Source organism: Lycorma delicatula, chromosome 3, assembly GCF_047948215.1.
Source record: "Lycorma delicatula isolate Av1 chromosome 3, ASM4794821v1, whole genome shotgun sequence".
Classification (NCBI taxonomy): domain Eukaryota; kingdom Metazoa; phylum Arthropoda; class Insecta; order Hemiptera; family Fulgoridae; genus Lycorma; species Lycorma delicatula.
The window spans coordinates 24308485-24330928 of record NC_134457.1 but is presented as its reverse complement, the minus strand read 5'-3'; the positions used below and the strand labels follow the sequence as shown (position 1 = coordinate 24330928).

Below are 22444 nucleotides of genomic sequence, written 5' to 3'. Positions count from 1 at the left end.
TTTAATTATATATTTATTTCTTACTTATTTTCAAAAGAGAAGATTATTTGAAAAAAATTAAAATAAATATGTATTAATATTGAAATCTATAATTAAATTGCAATGCAAAGAAAAAGTACAAATTGAGTTTACAGAAAAATCCGGAAAGGACCATTAGTCTCTTTTAGGGAACAGAGGAAACCAGTAGAAGTAAATTTGGTTTGCAAGACTCACCCTCTGCATAGCAAAATTTAAAAAAATATAAATTTATTTGTTTTGCCTGCTTGAAACATGAGAAATCTTAACTTAGTTATGACATTTTTTTTTAGTTTATGGAAGTTCTTCACAGATTGTTCTAGTATAGAATAATTATGTGAATTTTCTTAAGATTAAAAATTTAGTACAGATGATTTTCTAAACTTGTAGACAAGTTTTAAGATTCTGTTTTTGACAATGCCACTAGCCAATGTTTTATTAAAATCAAATTATTTATACAAGTTTTTTTTTGTTACATCATGTGAAAATGATAAAGAAAAACACCAATAAATTATTTAAAAGAAATACATAAAACTCTGAAATTTGTTCAGACTTTCCCAACAATAATGTAAAATATTGAATAATATAAGAAAAGAACAAAACTATATCAGAAAGGAGAAAAGTAAATCAGCAATTCCCAAAATGGACTCTATAACCTTGTTTACCAAAGAGTTGATATGACCATATTGATAAACAAAACATCCAGTTTTGGACAATAAAAAACCCTCTTTGAGAAATAGACTGAGAGCTATTGCACAGTACTAAAGTCATCATATGGCTTGCATTAGCCTCTGGAATTCATAAAGCCTCTGGAATATATAAAGTATATTAGCATAAAGCATATTAGCATAAAGTAAAGTATGAAACATATTAGCCTCTGGAATATATAAAGTTTATATTACTTTCAGGACAATGATATGGGCATTTTGTTTCTGTTACATCAGAATATGTCCAAGTAGTTGAACAATGTTTGTCTACTCAAATAGGGGAGAAACCTGTTATTGTGTCTGGTCACCTCATTTTGTTGAAAATTGATATACAACCAGTGAATGCAGTTAAATATTGCTTCCAGACTACATTATCTAAGCATGTATACATTAAATGTATACTTCCTTAATTATGTTGTTAATGGATTATTTTGTGTATGACTTAATATTTTATTCATATGTCTGGCTAGTTTATGAATGTAGGCTAGATTGCAGCTATGCAGATTCTGAATAGAGTGATTTTTGTAGGATGGAATTGTAGTTGATTATAAATAAGTTAAAATGATTCTTTTGTTAATTACAGATTTAACTATTTTAAAATACTTATTAGTAGAGTCTTTTATTTCTTGAAAATAGTTTATACTAATGTACTCATTCATTCTATTAATGTATTTTTCGTTACTAAAAACCATGTGAATGTTTTATCAAATCTAATATTAATTGATTTTTATCAATTAATTTTTGTTTTATATTTTGCTGTTATTTGAAAAAATTAGTTAATATCTACAATAATGAAAATTATAGTATAACTTTTATACTGCTAAGTGGTTTAGCAAAATATTTGAAATTAAAATTACATCAGTGTACATATTTAATAATGGGAATACATACAACACTAATTGTAATGAATGTAAAGAAATATGTATCTGTAAAACTAATGATCCTTTAAACAGAGATTTTTAGAACATATGAGAGCATTCATAAATAGAAGGATTTTTCATTTGTTGCTGACTACCACATTACATGAAAACATACAATAACAAGTATAGAAAAAATTAAAAATATAAATAAATAAATAATAAATTTGAGTACCTAGAAAAATATAATATTTAAAAGTATACATTTATAAATGAATAGGTAAATATTAAAAATTATGAATTATTTAAATTGGCATACCTGTTGAAGCCAATTTTAATTCAGTTGATCATGACAAGTACCAGTTTTAATTAATGACATAGGTAACCTATTACCTGAGATATTATTTATCCAACTGATACAGAATCAGTGAATTCAAATAATATTTATTATATAAAATGATAAATTTACATTGAGCGTGCTGTTAATTTTTTATGTGATTATGGTGGTGTTTGTTGGTAATTACAATAAACTGAACAACTTGTGCAATATATGTATAAATCCATCTTACATTATTAACAAGAATATTACATTAATATTCTTCTTATTAATATAATCAGAAGAATTAAGTTCTTATTACATTATTTATGTAAAATTGCTCTCAAAATATTAGTTTTTTTTTTTTTGTATATAATAATTTTAATATTTGTGTAAGTATTAGTTTAACTGTTTTTACATAATTATATATAAACAAGAAAACCATATCATAAAAAATAGTTTGTTTTTTGTAGACATATACAAGTCTGAGCAATTGTATGAAAACTCCTCACAATACTTCTTTACGTTTATTTTATAATCCAGAAACTCATACAATCATGATTGCAAGTTCAAAAATTGCATTAATTGTTGCTGATAAAATAATAAATCAAAATTATACTGATGGATACACTCATAGTAAAGCTGTTATTAAAGCATTATACAATCCCCTTTTTAAATGTGTAAGTATAGTTTTCTCAAATTTTTGTGATGGGTTAGATTTAAATAACATAATTTGCATAAGTATCAGTTAGGTATTCTACATTCATTATGGATTTTATCAGAATTGTATGACAGAAAATAAGCTAAATCCTATACTTCATAATTTTTGTCAAAGTGAATAAATTTTATGGTTGTTTAATGGTGTAAAACTGAGATAATTTTTTTATGCCATGAAATGTCTATGATTATAAATGTTATGTCTATGATTATAAATAACAAATTTTTATATTCGGTTAAATGGTGTAATGAAGTAATACAGTACTTATTGCTATGTGGACTAATTCTTTTATAACTAAAATATCCTTCTTTGTAAAATTAGCTAATAGAAAAAAAGTAAAACAGTAAACTAAAAGTACTGAATTAATTATGAGCATAATTTTTTCCTATTTTAATGGCCTAACTCTATGTTGACTGCAGTGTTCCTTACAATGTATGCACTGAATTTTAAGGAAAGGCAGATAACTAACAATTACGGATTTGAATACTAGATCGTGGATACCGGTGTTCTTTGGTGGTTGGGTTTCAATTAACCACACATCTCAGGAATGGTCGAACTGAGAATTTACAAGACTACAGTTCATTTACACTCATACATATCATCCTCTGAAGAATTATCTAAACGGTAGTTACCAGAGGCTAAACACGAAAAAGAAAGAAAAGATAACTAACAATTAATGTGATATAGGTATTTTGTTGTCAAGTTTAAGTAAACCTTTTTTGACTAGTCAAAAAAAATGGATGGTATATAAAACCTGAAAAAATTTTTAATTGAATTCGGTCAGACTTGACATTTTTTCATATGCTATACAAAATTCATTTCTTACCATTGAACAGAAAAGGAATTAACTGTAAATGAGGTAGATTTATGTTTAGCAAAAGGACAATAATAAAAGACTACCTAATAGAGTTGAATGACAAAAATCATTCAGTTGTTTTATGGTGTTTTGACCATCTTTTTTCTAATAGCAATTTAATAAAAAAATTATAAAATGTTTTATACAGAGATAAAAAATCATGTACATAAAAAAAAGAAAAAGGGACCATGTCTGATAACTTCTGTACTCATCTATGTAACATTATGGTAATATAACAAAAAATTATAATCAACCTGACATGATTTTGGGAGTCATTCCTGAAACTGGCATAGCATTCTCAGGCACTAACCATCCCATGTCAGATTTATTAAGGAGCATAAGAAGTGAAGTGGTTTCCTGTTATACCTTATTGCACATTATTATATACACCAAGCCCACTTAAATGCAGGTGTTCAGTTCAGTGTTCATCACCAGGATTGGTTGTATAATTAATGACATTACTTTCAGAGAATACAATTTTGACTAATGCTTCTTATATCTCAGATATTTTGTACGCATTGGTCATAAGAAAGACTGAGGCAGACTGTTTAAAGCAATAAATTAAAGTATTCTTTTTCTAAATTCCTCTACTCATTAGGTGATTACTTTTGTAGAAGATCAAATAAAAATAAAACTATCTTTTAAGATAAGTTAAAATTGGTAAATCAAGATTACATGATTTAAGGACTGAAAACATTTCTCATTTGGCAATTTCATTACCCTTTTACAGACTTTATTTATTAACATTGATAACGTCAATAATTCTATACAGAAGAATTGAGAGGAGAGTGGAGGAAGTGTTAGGAGAAGACCAATTTGGTTTCAGGAAAAGTATAGGGACAAGGGAAGCAATTTTAGGCCTCAGATTAATAGTAGAAGGAAGATTAAAGAAAAACAAACCAACATACTTGGCGTTTATAGACCTAGAAAAGGCATTCGATAACGTAGACTGGAATAAAATGTTCAGCATTTTAAAAAAATTAGGGTTCAAATACAGAGATAGAAGAACAATTGCTAACATGTACAGGAACCAAACAGCAACAGTAGCAATTGAAGAACATAAGAAAGAAGCCATAATAAGAAAGGGAGTCCGACAAGGATGTTCTCTATCTCCGTTACTTTTTAATCTTTACATGGAACTAGCAGTTAATGATGTTAAAGAACAATTTAGATTCGGAGTAACAGTACAAGGTGAAAAGATAAAGATGCTACGATTTGCTGATGATATAGTAATTCTAGCCGAGAATAAAAAGGATTTAGAAGAAACAATGAACGGCATAGATGAAGTCCTACGCAAGAACTATCGCATGAAAATAAACAAGAACAAAACAAAAGTAATGAAATGTAGTAGAAATAACAAAGATGGACCACTGAATGTGAAAATAGGAGGAGAAAAGATTATGGAGGTAGAAGAATTTTGTTATTTGGGAAGTAGAATTACTAAAGATGGACGAAGCAGGAGCGATATAAAATGCCGAATAGCACAAGCTAAACGAGCCTTCAGTAAGAAATATAAGTTGTTTACATCAAAAATTAATTTAAATGTCAGGAAAAGATTTTTGAAAGTGTATGTTTGGAGTGTCGCTTTATATGGAAGTGAAACTTGGACAATCGGAGTATCTGAGAAGAAAAGGTTAGAAGCTTTTGAAATGTGGTGCTATAGGAGAATGTTAAAAATCAGATTGGTGGATAAAGTGACAAATGAGGAGGTATTGCGGCAAATAGATGAAGAAAGAAGCATTTGGAAAAATATAGTTAAAAGAAGAGACAGACTTATAGGCCACATACTAAGGCATCCTGGAATAGTCGCTTTAATTTTGGAAGGACAGGTAGAAGGGAAAAATTGTGTAGGCAGGCCACGTTTGGAATATGTAAAACAAATTGTTAGGGATGTAGGATGTAGAGGGTATACTGAAATGAAACGACTAGCACTAGATAGGGAATCTTGGAGAGCTGCATCAAACCAGTCAAATGACTGAAGACAAAAAAAAAAAAGTCAATAAAAGATAGCAAGTACACAAAATTAAATAATTTTATTATTTAAAAACAAATGTAAATAATATATATTTAGTATTAATATATATACCTCTCAGTAAGGTCAGTTAGTTGATTCCATATTCCATTCCAAGTTCATCATTTTAATGTTAATGAAAAACTTTAATTATTGTTGGACATCATTCTGTTGTGACTGTAAGACTGATAAATCAATAAATTTGATTGATATTTAATCTATAAAAATTTGATTTAATTTTTACTATAATTTTACTGTTAGAATTTTTCTGATTGGTAATTGACAAATGTTTGGATAAATCAGAATTTTTTCATGTGCATGTAACAAATGCATGTATATATTAATAAATTCTATTATTTTTTTGTGTTTATGGTGGTTTTTGTTGGTAATTATAGGTATTAATGTCATACAATAAGCTGGATAACTTCTTTAATATATATGATAAATCAATAAATAAATATATATAACACAAGTATATACCAGTTGTATAGTTACACTGACATATATTGTCCAGTATGGTAATTAAATTATTAAGTAGTGTTTTCATTTTTTTAATAATATTTATTATATATCAATTGAAATATTGAAATGCAAATTTGTTATAGTCATATAATTCACTGCTTAATATTACTAGGGGTTGTTCATAAAGATCTTGGCCTAACTCAGAGATGTCGCAAACATTACCAAATGATAATGGGTATTACCTGAGTGAGTGCAGCCCTTTAGATGGTAAGTACAGATGAAGTTTCAGATGCATACTGAGGTGTTTGTTTCTGGCGACTGAGAAAAGCAAACATGTTTTGAAAAGTGGATAAAATTGAAGTTCAAGATGTTACAAAGTATTTTGCTTTGTAAAATAATAACCATGAAAAGTCATGGTTATGATTTTTTATATTCTCATGGACCATGCTCTTAGGCTATCTAGAAAAAGACAGGACTATTACTGGACCATTTGAAGGGTTCTGTTCAGGAATAGTTTGACACACACCACCATATTGGTAGATCATGTTTTTAGTTGGCTCCAAACGAATATATTTTTGTGCAGTTTCAGTATTACTTATTGTGAATTTTGTTCTTTGCTTGTTAGTAGGAGTGTAGTTGTTGTTTGGTCATTATTTTGGGATATTATTATTTTCTGTGTAATGGTTGTTTCAAATTTTTGTTGCTTGGATATCTGTGGGATATCTGAGCTACAAGATAGTTGGGTGGTTTAATTTATTTGTCGCCCTTCTGGGTGGCTTTTCTTTCTGTTTTGGTGTATTCTGTTTTGCTTTATTCTCTAATAAAATACAATTGTTTTAGCTGTTTGTTTGAATTTAATATAATTCAAATAAACTTTTTAATTAATCAGTTGTGGTTTTGTTTACATTGGCAATGACCATATTGGTGATTTCTCGTGATTGGTCATTGTGTTTAGCAGCGGCAATCTTGCATTAATTGATCTTTCCTTTGTTTACATTGCCATCTGATTTATTGGATTTGTGATTGGCAGTGAACAACTTTACATTAATTTAGTCTTTGTTTGTTTTTATTCAGTTAGTATTGAGTATGTCTGATAAAAGGAGTAATAAGGGTAGGTCCAGGCGGGGAAAATGCGCTCCTGGTGAAGTAATAGCTGAAGTGTGGTCTGATAATTTCTCCTCATCAAGAGATGATGAGCCAAGGGCTGGGTATCAGGTATCTTTCTCTATCCGGGTTAGAAATTTAGTGCAGTATTTTGTTTGACAGGGCATGTGGGGAGTTCTGCTACACTTGTGAGGGAATTTAATTTGCAATATGAATCGCTTATGCAGCTCTTAGAGAGTCCCAGAAGCAGTTCAGCTAAGGTACGTGATAAGGTTACTCCCAGAATGAGCGAATTCAAATCAATTTTTCTGTTGTGGAAGGGTATGATAAATTGGTTAAGAGACCTCCAGAGGTGCGTGAGGCGATTGTAAAGGAAAAAGGAAAAGGTTTCTGTTCCAGTTGTGATGCCTCAACGTAAGCCTTATTCTCAGGTACTAAAGGAGAAATGGAAGGCCAGTCTGTCTCGAAAGCAACCTGAGGTTGAATTTTAAGGAAGGAGTATCGGTGAAATCTGACAAAAGAAGTCTAGCCTGAGAAGTTGTCGTTGCCAATGACAAAGAGGCAATTAAAGTTATTTCTGACTTCCGCAAGATCGGTAAGACCGACATAAAAGTCGCTCCTAAAAGGAAGAGGCGTCCTAAGGTCATCATGTGTAATACTGATCAATGTCTATCTGAGGAGGAGTTAGACTCTCATACTTGAGCAGAATACTCAGCTGGCTGAGGTGGCCTTCAAGGCTGATTATCAACCGTTATTCAAAACGGTTAGGCGTAAGGCAGAGCGTTACCATGGTGTCTTCAAGGTGAGTCCTGAATTATTTAAAGGCTTTGTATCTGAGGGCAGGTTGTTTATTGACTTCTCTTCATGTAAGGTCAAAGAATATGTCAACATTCAACATTGTTTCAAGTGGTGCCAGTTTCGACACACAGCTAAACTGCGTAAACATCTGGTAGTAGTGAGCTCTCACTATGGGGATGAGGGACACAAACGAGAGGAGTCTTCTAAGTAGTCAGAGGGCCCAATTTGTATAAACTGTAGACATCTTTAGAAGGATCATAACCACTCTGTGAATAGTAAGGATTGTGCTTGTTTTCAGAGGGCTGTTGTAATGTATTACAATTCAATATCGTTAGATGGTTAAAATTGAGCAATTAAATGCACAGGTTGAACTTGGCGAGATCACCATATGTAGGGGTTGGATATACTCTTGTTGCAGAATCCGTATATTGTGTCCAGTGAACTGCCAGGTTGTTCTCATTGGAAAAGATTTTATTTGGGTTCTGATAGCATGTCTGCTGTACTGTACAGAAGAGAACTTGACTGTGTCTTTATTCAACAGCTCTCTAACAATCACCATGTTGTTGTCATATGTGTGGATGTTCAGAACTTGCATCTGTGTGTTGCAAATTCATATTTTCAACATAGAGATCCTGCTGATTGTCATCTTGAGATCTGGGATAACATCAATGATGAACATTCTGTGAGTCAGCATATTCAGTGTAGCCCAGGCACTAGTACAAGGTGAATTTCATATTGCACGGGTTAGTCAAAAAGTAGGTGTGGCATCATACAGAAAAAAATCTTTAACCTTTCCACCTGCAGATTACCCTCAGTAGTTAAACTTGTGTCATTGGTTTCTAGACAATGTTGATAAGGTAAATTCAATTTTATTTACAGATGAAGCTATTTTTATGAAAGACTCCGTCTTCAATTCTTCAATTCTAAACATAGTCATTTATGGAGTGAAAAAATCCACATTGTACTGTGAAAACAGTACAACATAGATTTCACATTAATGTGTGGTGTAGCATTATTTAAGACAGAATTCTGGTACTAATTTTTCAATGAAAACCTTGATGAGTATGTTCATTTCTAGAAAAATAATTTGCCGGCTTTTTTGGAGGATGTATCTTTACAAATTAGACTGCAAATGAAATTCCAACACAACAGTCCAATACCACATTTTTCTTTAGTACCTAGAAATCACTTGAATGCTTATTTCTTAAACTGGATTTGGTGGTAGACCAATCAATTGGCCACCACGATCACCTGACTTAAGATCACTAGATTACGTCATTTGAGACCATATGAAAACAATAGCATACCAACAAGTTAATACAGAAGAAGAGTTAATCATTGAAATAAGAAGTGCTGTTAAATTTATATGAAACAACCCTGAGATTATATGGAAAGCCACCGGAAATATGTCGGACAGTGTTGTGTGCATTGTGAAAGAGGGAATTTTGAACAATTACTGTAACTGAGGTTTGTTATTCTGTTACCATTTATCATTTCATGTATTTTATTTATTTGTTTTGCTATATTAAGAATAAGAATATGAGATACAGAAAGGATAATATTATTTTCAATTTTTTTTTTTTTTGCTTTAATAAAAAACCAATTTTTTAAAAGTTTTTATTTACCTTTTATTGGATATATTTACATTAATTTTCTCAGAATTAAATTATCTACAAGATTTTTTACTAAATCTTCTGCATTTATATTGGTCATTTAACAAACCTACTGTATTACAAACTTAAACTTAAAAAAAAATTGTTTTTCAACAATAAATTTTGTTTTATAGCAGATATATAAAAAAACTACTGGAGTTACATTTCTGGTACCTGTTTTTTCCTACTTCCCAGCTCAAATTATATAAGAAACTAACAACATTTTAAAGTCCCAAAAATTACAGAAGGACTTCTTTTTAATGGAAGAGCTGAAATTCAGGTGAAATCTTTTGCTAGACATAAATCAAAAACAAAGTATTTCCAGACTTATGTTTATATGATCTATTTCATTATTTTCACCAGTAGAATATGTCCTGAAATTTTCTTTTACTAAAAACACATATTTAATTTTAATTATCATCCTACCATAAATTTTTGTAGAAATTTCCTACACACTATGTCGTATCAATATATCAGCATCATCAAGGATTGAAAATATCCACAATTATGTTTTGTCAGTCTTACATACAAAAAAACATATAACATCACACCACAATTATAATAATTGTATTATATTTATATTATCAATTTGCAGTATATGTATTATTTATAAATGTTTTTAATATACCCGTAATATTAATAAAAGGAAATTCTTAAATCAGCAGAAGCGAACGTGGGCAGAACAAAGAAAACTGGTAGCAAACCTTGGATATCAAAGGATATATTGCAACTGATGGATGAAAATAGGAAGTATAAGAATGCTAGTGATGAAGAAAGTAAAATGAACTATCGACAATTTAGAAATACTATAAACAGGAAGTGCAAATTAGTGAAAGAAGAGTGAATTAAAGAAAAGTGTTAAGAAGTGGAAAGGGAAATGATCGTTGGTAAAGTAGACTGAGCATACAGGAAAGTTAAGGAGAATTTTTGGGTACATAAGTTAAAATCTAATAATGTGTTATAGTACACAGATTTATAATACGAAAGAAAAGGTTAATAGGTAGGTGGAATATATTGAAGAATTGTACGGATGAAATGAATTAGAAACTGGTGTTATAGAGGAAGAAGAGGAAGTTGAAGAGAATGAAAAGGGAGATACAATACTGAGATCTGAATCTAATAGAGAATTAACGGATTTGAATGGTAGAAAGGCTTTTGGGAGATAGGATACCTGCAGAATTACTGTGCAGTGCAGGTGATGAAGCGATAGATAGATTATACAAACTGATGTTTAATATTTACAAAAAAGGGAAAGTTCTGTCTTACTTCAAAAAGAGTGTTATTGTCATTATATCAAAGAAAGCAAGAGCAGATAAATGTGAAGAATACAGAACAATTAGCTTAACTACTTACTCATCAAAAACCTTAATTAGAATTCTGTACAAAAGAACTGAGAGGAGAGTGGAAGAAGTGTTAGGAGAAGGCCAATTTGGTTTCAGGAAAAGCATAGGGACAAGGGAAACAATTTTAGTGTTCAGATTAATAGTAGAAGGAAGATTAAAAAAAAAAAACCAACATACATGGCATTTATAGACTTAGAAAAGGCATTAAATAGCGTAGACTGGAATAAAATGTTCAGTATTTTAAAAAATTTATGGTTCAAGTATAGAGATAGAACAATTACTAATATTTTCAGGAACCAGACTGCAACAGTAATAATCAAAGAACATAAGAAAGAAGCCCTAATAAAAAACGGAGTCCAACAAGGATATCCCCATTACTTTCTAATCTTTACATAGAACTAGCAGTTAATAATAACTAACAGTGCAAGGTGGAAAGATAAAGATGCTACAATTTGCTGATGATATAGTAATTCTAGCTGAGAGTAAAACAGATTTAGAAGAAACAATGAATGGCATAGATGAAGTCCTATGCAAGAACTACTGCATGAAAATAAACAAGAACAAGTGAAAGTAATGAAATGTAGTAGAAATAATGTAGATGGACCACTGAATGTAAAAATAGGAAGAGAAAAGATTATGCAGGTAGAAGAATTTTATTTAATTTTATTTTGGAAATAGAATTACTAAAGATGGATGAAGCAGGAGCAATATAAAATGACAAATAGCACATATGAAACGAGCTTTCAATCAGAAATATAATTTGGTTACATCAAAAATCAATTTAAATGTTAGGAAAAGATTTTTGAAAGTATATGTTTGGAGCATAGCTTTATATGGAAGTGAAACTTGGGTGATTAGAGTACCTGAAAAGAAAAGCTTTTGAAGTGTGGTGCTATAGGAAAATGTTAAAAATCAGAAGAGTGGATAAAGTGACAAATGAAGAGCTGTTGCAATAGACTGATAAAGAAAGAAACAATTGGAAAAGCATAGTTAAAAGTAGAGACAGACTTACAGGCTACATATTAAGGCATCCTGGAATTGGAGGGACAGGTAGATGGGAAAGATTGTGCAGACAGGCAATATTTGGAATATGTAAAACATATTGTTAGGGATGCAGGATGTAGGTGATATACTGGCACTAGATAGGGAATCTTGGAGATCTGCATCAAACCAGTCAAATGACTGAAGACAAAAAAATAAAAGTTTTAATATAATATATTTTTATTTATCTTTTAATAACAAACACTGACATAACAGATTAAAATGAATAATTATTTCAATTTTAGTCTGATTGTGCTAATATCTAATGTAGTTGATAATATTTATGAAAGAATTTCCTTCTTATATACTTTGGATTCATGTAATATTTTTAATGTTTTAGCTTGTGACTATTGGAATGGATTCGTGCATAATGAATTGGGATCCATATTCAGGGATACGTACACGTCTTATAAAAAAAGCTCATACTCAGATGCTGTATGGAGAGGAACAAGAAATAGAAATTACTGCTGGGACTTTTGATCCTAGTTATTCGTTTCTACTAACTGGAGCAAGAGATGGATCTTTAAAAATATGGAACTTCAACAATGGGACTTGTATACGTAATATGTCTATAGAAAAAGAATGGTAAGTTAAAAATAATATTAGATTATTATTTCTAAACAAGAGTTTTTTTATAAAAATATTTTACTCTCAAAAACCATCCTTAACTGGAATTATTTAAAAATAATTTGGCAATGTTTATAAAACGCAGCCACTGAAATCTTTTGCGAATTGGAATGACAAAATATTTAACTAAATTTTTAAAAAATCAATTTCAGATTCTAAAAAATAAAAATACTTCTGATCTGATAAAATCATGGCAGATTTAATATGTAATTTTCCTACACAACAATTAAAGTTGTTTTTAATACAAGTAAATAGTTTTTATTTTACCTATTTGCAGTAGGGGTTTTTATGCAATTTGTTGGCTTTAACTTTTTATTTATTTTCTATTGCGTATGTTGCAATCTGTTCAACTAGTAAACAATTAGCAACCCCCACCCATGGCACAATGAGATGAGGATGATATGTATGATGTAAATGAGGTGTACTCTTGTACAGACTCAGGTCAACCATTCTGGAGACGTGTGGTTAATTGAACCCGAACTACTAAAGTACACCGGTATTCATTGTCTAGTACTCAAATCCACATAAAAGTAACTAACTTTTATTAGGATTTGAACCTCAGAACCTTCGACTTCAAAAATCAGCTGTTAATTAACAGATTTGCGATGAGTTAACCACTAGAACCAGCCCAGTCAAATACTTTAACTTTTGACATTACTTTTCTTATTCTTATATGTATAATTTTAATATTATTTATTCTTTACACACTGTACACAAAGCATTGTTTTGTGACAGACATGGAAAATTAGTTGTTTATTTATACTATCTCTCCTAGACTTTGTTGTAGATATGATATGGGTAAAGCACCTGAGATACAAGAGCATAGTCAGAGTTTCTTTCTTTGTGAGTAATGAAACTAATTGTATAGCCAGTATCTGACTATAACAGCAAATTATAGAGCTGAATATAACTTGTACTTTGTGAGCAGGTATGCTTATGTGTAATAATATATCTGGCTTACTAGTGTCTAATATCAGGTCAGTTAAAACCATATTTTACTAAAAAGAAAAAGAATAGTTTTATGATTAATATATTATTTATGACTATTTAAAAAACAATAAAATTAGGTGTAATATTTTAAAATAAGTCAGCAAACAAGAAATATCTATCTAATGCTACTAGCAGGCAATTTTATATTGTTATTTATTTATTTTTACTGTTTGTTATGAATTTTTTTTATTTTAAAGTACAATAACAAATACATTTTAGTACAATAAACAAATACATTTTCTTAATCTTACCACCACAAAAGCAGCCAAAAAACAAACTTAAAATATACAGAAGACCAACAACATCAGACACTCATTTACAGTATCTCACATCACTCAATCTTATATTTAATAGTTGCTTTTAGATGTATGTTTATTGAAGGTGTTTGTTGGAAAACAATCATGTACTTTTTCTAATACAGTTTACATGTGGTTCCGTACGCATTACAGATTGTAAATAAACAAATTCTGAGGCAAAACAAGTTATTTAAACAGTGGTATACATTAAACCCACCAGGTTGGTCTAGTGGTGAAATTGTCATCGCAAATCAGCTGATTTTGAAGTCGATATTTCTAAGGTTCAAATCCTAGTAGTTAGTTTTATATGGATTTGTATACTAGATTGTGGATATCGGTGCTCTTTGGTGGTAGGGTTTCAATTAACCACACAACTCAGGAATGGTTCACCTGAGACTGTAAAAGACTACACTTCATTTATATTCATACATATCAACCTCAATTCATCCTCTGAAGTAATACCTTACGGTGGTCCAGAGGCTAAACAGAAAAAAGAAACAAAGTAGTATACATTAATACAGTTGAATGAAAAATGGTATTAGTCAGATGAGCTTACAGTATTAGTAGCTCCACTGAGGTAAAAAAACAAAAAAAATGTTGAATAGGTAAAAGAAAAAAATCTTTGAATTACACAATTTTTATTTATTTATTTATTTACAATTTAAAACTTACATGATCATCCGTCAGACCTAAGTCTGTCGACAGATATACTAAAGAATTATTATTACATTATTAAGTGGTTAATGCAATAACCAATTTTATGTAACAACTAAAGATATTATTAGTTTTTATAATAGTAGTACAATTATAAACATTAATTTAACAAAATTAAACTATATATTTAAAAACTAATGAACAAATTATTTCTTTAATATTTGTAATGTATTAGATTTAGTAACTAAAACTATATTCAAGAAACAACAAAACTATACTTAATTACAACACAACACAATTAATATCTTGTTGAAACAATTACATAAATAAAATAAGTAACTAAGCTTTAACCATTCAACAATACATTATTTATTGATTTACAATAATTATCAACATTAAAAAATAATAACTATAATCATGTTATAATTGTCTGGACTACCAGTATAAATGCAACATGAATCCTGTTAGTACCTATTACGTTATAGTTAATGCCCACTCAATGAGAAGTTTTTAAAATAATTTTTTTTCATTTTTATATTATTGAGGTGATTCGGAAAAGAATTAAGTAATGCAGAAACAACATACTTTTTTAATCGTTTACCATAAGTATTATTATATCTATCTGTAATAAAGCTAATTGCTCTCAAATTGTATCCACTTTCTACATTTACCCTGTATTCACTGTTGTAAAAATTCTTAAAAATAATTAAGAATTTAAATAGACCTCTAGCTGACAGAAACCTTGTAAGATTATTTTAATTAGTGCCATAATTGTTATCAAAATCATAACGAGCAATATCTTTGAGGACCCTATTTTGTATTAAATTTATTTTATTTATGAGATAATCTGCTGATCCCCATGCTGTCAAGCCGTATCGAATAACAGATTCAAACAAGGATGAATAGAGTAAGCGTTTACAGTGAATTGGTAATAGGGGTGAGATGTGGTGAAATTTCATAGCAACCACTCTTAAATTTTTACATATATGTTTTATATGGTGATCCCATCTAAAAAAAGTCAAAATGTACATCCTAATATTTGTATTTGTCAGCATTCTGGAGATGTTCACAATTATAGTTTGTGGTAATTTTTTATACAGTCACATGTATGGCAAATAATTTTTATTGGTCTTTGGGATCGAAGATAAGGAGATCTTACATGTAAAACAACAGTTTTTTTAACGTTAATAATTAGGCCTTTGTCATGAAGTCACTTTAATAGATTATTAAAATCTTCTTGCAATAAAAACCCTGCTTCTTCCAATTGCTTATGTTCAAATGCCAAAACACTATCATCAGCGTATTGCAAAAGACATGAATTAGAGATCGCGCTAGACATATCATTAACGTACAGATTAAAAAGTGTTGGGTCCAAGATAGACCCTTGAGGCACGCCACTATCCGTTTCGTATCTATCACTATATTTATCTTTAATTTTAACAATAAGTTTTCTGTTACTTAAATAGTTTTGTAGCATATTATTAAAAGGACCATTAAACCCTAGCTTATTTAGGGCATCTAGAAGTTTATGATGGTCTAACGTATCAAAGGCTTTACGAAAATCTAAAAATTAAGATTACATGGTTACATTTATTTAAGTTAATATTGACAAAATCAGATAAATCATTTATAGCATCATTAGTCCCAATCCCCTTTCTGAAACCATATTGAGTTTCACTGATTAATTTGTTATCATCAAGGTACTTAGTAACATGCTTAGACATACCGTTCAAAAACTTTTTCGATACTTGACAGTATAGAAATTAGACGATAATTATTTAAATCTTTAAAAGAACCAGCTTTATAGATAGGTCTAACAATAGACATCTTCAGTGGATCAGGAACCCTCCTTGATTTAATAATATTGTTTACTATAATTGAAATTAAAGGGCTGACTTTATTAACAACATATTTCAAATCTTTGATCCGTATGCCATCTACAGCTGGCGATTTTTTTATCATTCACAGATGAAATTATATTTTCTATTTGTTTAGGAGAACTTAAAAGGTAAATGAAAAGACACAAGCTGCATGCAATTGCCACCCGTGAATTTCAAGAACTTATGTATACAATTATGTTTAATATCATCTACTGAAGTTACAAAGTGTTTACCGATAATGTCTGCAGCGACCTTACCCACGTCATTAGATGTACCGCTTACATGTTTAATTATAGTATCGTCTAAGTTTGATGGGGTAACCCCATCAAAGAGTTAAGTAGTTTCCAGTTACCCTTAATATCATTATTTTGAAAATTTTTAAATTTATTATTAAAATACTTCTCCTTCGCTTTTCGTATTTCAATATTAATTTTATTTCTATATAATACGTAATCTTTTCGATTTTCCAGGTTAGCTGGTGCTTTTTTCCATTTTTTGAACAATTTGTCTCTATACTTTATTTTATTTAGAATGTCATCCATCATCCATGGTGTTTTCTATTTTGAATTTTAATCCTATCAGTATTTCTGCGAACTAAAGAACTGTTATACACAGAATTAATTATATCAATGAATTTCTCATATGCAGATGGATTATTATCCATCTTATTACCTAAGGTGTCATAATTTATGCTATCTAACTTATATCTAATTAAGGCATTATCTAAGTAAAATGAACCAAGACTGTGATCCATCGGTCGTTGGGATGAATTCTTGTACAACAGATCTGCTATTACCACATAGTGATCAGAAATTTTAGTTTCAATTACTCCAGAAAAAACGTAATCAGGAAAGCCTCTAATAAAAATGTGATCTATACAAGATCTAACAATTACCCCATCTCTTATTTCCTCCCTCGTTATATCAGATATGCAACAAATGAATCCCATTGTATGTAATAAGGTTTGATAGTAACTAACTACAGTATTTTCCTTAGTAAGATCAATGTTCATATCTCCAATTAAGACCGCATTATTATTATTACAATTATGTAGAATATTTTCAAGATCATGTAAAAATTCATGAACATTTAAATCTGGCGGTCTGTAAAAGCATATTATCATAAAATCATCGGTCTTAACGCCAAATTTCACTGAAACCTGAATGCATAATAGTTCACAACTTGAGACAGTCAAATCCAACATTATTCTTTCAGCACTGAGTGTGCTACGACAAGGAATTAAAATACCACCACCAGACCTAATATTCTGGACACAGTGATAGGAGTCATAGCCATTAATCTGATAAAAATCAATTAAACTTATTTCATTATCCGTAATGTTTATTTCCGTGAGAACTATCAAATCTACGTTAATATTACCTAGGTGAAACAAGAATTCATCCCAATGGCCGCGAATAGTCCTAATATTTAAATTAAGTATACTCAGTTTCGATAAACTGGAGTAATCTTGCGAAAATTCGTCTAGGTTCGAGTAGTAATTATCAATAACCAAAAACCGGCCATTAAAAATATTATTTTCATTAAGTTTTCCATTTCAATAGAGATTCGAAAATATGTCTAAAACGCACAGATAACATAAGCTATAATTTGTATCCAAACATAATATAAACATTTTATTTAGAAACATATAAATTTTATTTGTAAAGACAAATTTAATACTAATCGTTGTTATGACTAATGTCTTATCCACGCAAAAAACACAGTATAACCGATTTTGTTAAAGGGGTGGGAGAACATATATTCGATAGAACAAACGCTCGATTAAGATTGTAGGTTAACTTAATGATATCAGTATCATATTATTTGATATCAATGTCGTCACCATAACAGAGATAACATTTTTGAGATAGGCTCGCAAGAGAAATACATCGTTATGAAAGTCAATTAACCTTATCAATTTAAAGCCAGTTTCTAAAAATAAAATATTTTTCATTAAACTACGATTCACTTTAAGAAATAAACTGATGCTTATAAACATAGAAAAGCAGCTGCTGAATTGGCATAAAATTAAATTAAGTGAAAGTTTTCCTTTTTTTATACTATTGGAACAGTAATACCAAGAATCTTGAGTAATCAATAACAGAATATGATAAATATAAAATGCAATAAAAAGATAGAAATAACTAGCACGTGAACTTACATTTACAGAACTGAATGTAATGTACATAATAATATTACGAAACAATTTTATTATACTCTTAGGGATAACGCTATCATAGTTACAAATTTATATAACTCACTTGATTTTTTGCAGATCCGCCTCAGTATTAATTGTAATAGCAAACACATCTTCACTTTTCTTAACAAATATTTTACAATTTCGTACCCAAACAAATTTGTACTGAAGTTCACCCTCTTTTTGTTTCGTTTTGGTCTTCCTCCTAGTAGGTAGTTTATGAACCGCTTCCACACCGTCCAAGCTGAAAGGAATATCTAGTTTATCAGCGATTTTCTGAAGAGAGTCATGTAAATTTTCTTTGCGGTTTCCATCGGGGTGTAATTTTAGCCCATGAATTTCAATATTTTTGTTTCTTCCATATTGTTCGAGCTGCATGATTTTTTCTTCTAGCGAAGCGATTTTCTTATCTTTCTCTGTTACGCTTCCTCGGAGTTGTTACACTTCTTGGAGAAGATCCTTGTTAGATTTCTGTAATTCACTAATTTCATTTTTAATATCGTCATAGAACAAGGATAGCCTACCAAGTTCATTTTCGGTCCTACTGGAAGAAGCTCTGACTTCAGCTTTGAGTTCTAAAATGATAACTTTTAATTCATTAATACCAGTGAAATCTAATATTTCTTTAGTCGAATCCACTGATTTGTTGTCAGTAGATTTGACTGATTTGCGACACTCACAACACATCCACTCTTTTTTTCTTTTTCTGCGACATTCGCTGATATGTATTCTCCGTAATTCCAACGCATTTATGGTGGTAACCATATAAACAAAAACGACAAATAATGTATGTTCCATCAATCGGTAATTCTCCCTCACAGGTATTCCACTTCTTCATTTTCAAACAGGATTACAATATAATAAAACATTTAACACTGGCATATAAAATACAACATAATTGTTCAAGAAAATATACAGTTGTGTATTTAAGATAAGAACTGCTCATTTACTACACTCTGAACAGGAATGCGAATAGAGCGACACACATCCGTTCAGTACAGCAGCCAGACGCAGACTGTCACAAAAACACAAAATATAAATTAGTAATAGATAAAAAAAAAGATTGTAATCTGTAATGACTATTTACAAAACGAGATTTTTAAATACAGTTTTAAGCATGCCTGAAATGCAAGTTATATTTAAGATAGAAAATTACAATGAGAAATCTTCAATGCAATTTTTTATATTATCGTGGATTATCAGCACTGGCATGCAGCTAATATCTTTTCCAAGGTATTTAAATTTTTTCACATCAATAGTGTTATGCTCTTCTGTTATTTAAACCCATGTAAATAAAATCAGTTATATTATTTCCTACATCACACCTCAGAATATTATTAGATATTAAGGTCAGTCTTTTTATTAAATCAAAAATTTTTCAACAGATTCCAATTCTAACTTAGACGTGTAAAATATGACTTACTTTTTAATATGAATATTAATCTCTTTTTTCTTATTTTAGCCGAGTTACAAATGTAATGTGGATACCAAACCGTATCCTCGCTGTTGGTTGGAATCGTCACATTTGTGAATTTGCAGATGGAAGTAACACTGGTAATGCAAAATATTGGGAAACAAGACATGTTGAAGATATTTTGGCGAGTGATCTCAAACCACCTCAAGTACTAGTTACATCTTCATATGCTGGTGAATTAGTATTTTGGAGACTTGAAACTGGTCAACCGTATAAAAAATATTCAGTCTCTGATCCTGAGAAGAAGTAAGTGCTACTTGATTTATAAAGAAAGATATTTTGAAATATTGAATAAGTATATATTTGTTCATTTTTATGTATGAAATTAATCTCAAAGATCAGTACTTAGTAGGGGTGATCTGCAAATGAAAGATCATTAATGTGTCGTAGATTATAAACATTTTTTTTTTATTTACACTATTTGAAATCAGTTTCTAGCAAAATGTTAACAGCAAGTGTAAGATGTACATGATCAGTGATTTGACCTCATAAATACCACAAAAGCTAAAATTAGTTACAACTGAATATCTGAATAGTAATTTTTCAGATGTTCAAATATCTGGACTGCTTACAGCCTCGCTAAGCAATTTTAAAATAATTTTTGCATTATTAAAAAAAATTTAAATACTATGCAGAAAAGTGTTCAACAGGGAATGCATTTTTATTACTTTTTTATTGGGTCCTTTATAACTATTTTGTTTTTTTTAAATTCATATGTCATTTTGAGTTCTAAGTATATTTTTAATTTTACTGAATACATTTTTTTTTTTTTATATTTTTACTGAATGTAATGATACTTATTAGACATTAGAATGATATGTCCAGTAAGTATTTTAAACCTATCTAATTTTTTAATTTGCCAATTATCCAAATTTTTTATTATTGCATTTGGACTTGCAATGATCAATCCGGATAATAGCACCCTGCTTGTAGTTAAATGTGCTTACTTACTACAATGAAGTAATATATCATCTTTCAAAATCTCAAAGTTTTGGCAGATTTGATTAATATTACTATTAATATTAAGATATATACTGGTATATATACATATTTATGCTGATTTTTCTAGTCAATTCTTTTAAGAACCATATTCCTCTGTAATAGTATATAAATTTAAAGAAATTGATCAACCAAGTAGAGAATAACAAATAAAGTAGGATCACACATAACATATTTTATCATATATACAAAAACGTTTTAGCGAATTTCTCGCATCCTTAGTTGTAATCCATTCTTTTAAATTGTTCACGTCAAATTATCAGACCACACGTATATTTATTCTATTGTGTGTATATATATATATATATATATATATATCAATTATATTCATTTTTAAGGAAAATTGAAACACGATCAGTTAATTTGCCTTTTTTAAGGGAAAAAGTTTGGGTGCTTACAAAGAGCTGTATTGATGTCAAATGATTATTCTTCAAGTGAAAGTACATAGATTCAAATAATGAGGGGGGATACAACAATATACTTACTAAAAGATATTTAGCTAAAATGTGTCAGTTTAGTTAAACTGTATCAGCTGTTCGAAGAATACCCCTTGAAGAAACTGCTGAACTCATTTATAGATTTATGGAAGAGGCTATCCAGTAGAAATATTAATTTATGGCGGTGAATTATAAAGCTCAGATGTTATGGTAATTAAGAAGCTTGAAGGTTAAGACTAAAATAAAATAAAAGTAAGGAGGTTTTTAATCTTAATTAATTATTATTTTTAATCTTTGATGAATGCTTAAAATAACTTATGTAGGAAGCGTTTTTAAGAGTATCATGGCTTAGGAATTAGAGAGGATGGTTGGTTCCATTTTTCAATCATAGAATCATTTAGAATTTAATTGCCAGGATGATAGCCAATTTTCAAGAAGGATAAGCCATGTAGATCTGTTGGTTTGCAGGGTGCCAAGTGGATGGCATAAAAGCTTGGAATTGACATAAAAATCATACCCATATCACTTAATCTAAAGGAAATATTTGTTGCAGAGAAAACTGGTAGAGAAAATTCCCCCTGGTTGTATAAATACAGATACATACATACCTTTCATCCTATATAGCATGAAGGTATTTATATAATATACTAGCTGACCCGGCAATGCTAGATTTAAGTATATATAAAAAAAATTTAACCTTTTAATTTATCCCTTTTCTCCATTTTCGCATATTTCCCCCTTTCCCCCTTTCCATTATTTCCTTTCTCTGTTTTTCCTTTTCCCCTTTTTCTAATTTTCCTTTTCATTATTTCTCTTTTCCCTATTCCCTTTTTCCTTTTTTTACCTTTTACCTATTCTCCTTTTTTATTTTCCCCCTTTTTCCCACACGTAAATCGGTCCAGTAGTTTTTTACTCTATAACCAACACACACACATGAACATTGCCTTTTATACAGAGTGTCCCATATAAAACGCAACCCAACCTTATATTGGTAGGTATTAAAATAATAA

The 22444-nt window shown here is 29.8% G+C and overlaps 1 protein-coding gene across 1 annotated transcript in view; it reads left to right on the top strand.

Annotated features, from left to right (window-relative positions):
• Positions 1 to 22444, top strand: part of LOC142320820 (WD repeat-containing protein on Y chromosome-like) — an 89341-nt gene that overhangs the window by 28099 nt on the left and 38798 nt on the right. The window contains exons 7-9 of the mRNA XM_075358795.1: positions 2510 to 2575; positions 12221 to 12465; positions 19987 to 20244. Of these exons, the coding sequence (XP_075214910.1) occupies positions 2510 to 2575; positions 12221 to 12465; positions 19987 to 20244 (569 nt within the window). The remainder of the gene's footprint in view (positions 1 to 2509; positions 2576 to 12220; positions 12466 to 19986; positions 20245 to 22444) is intronic.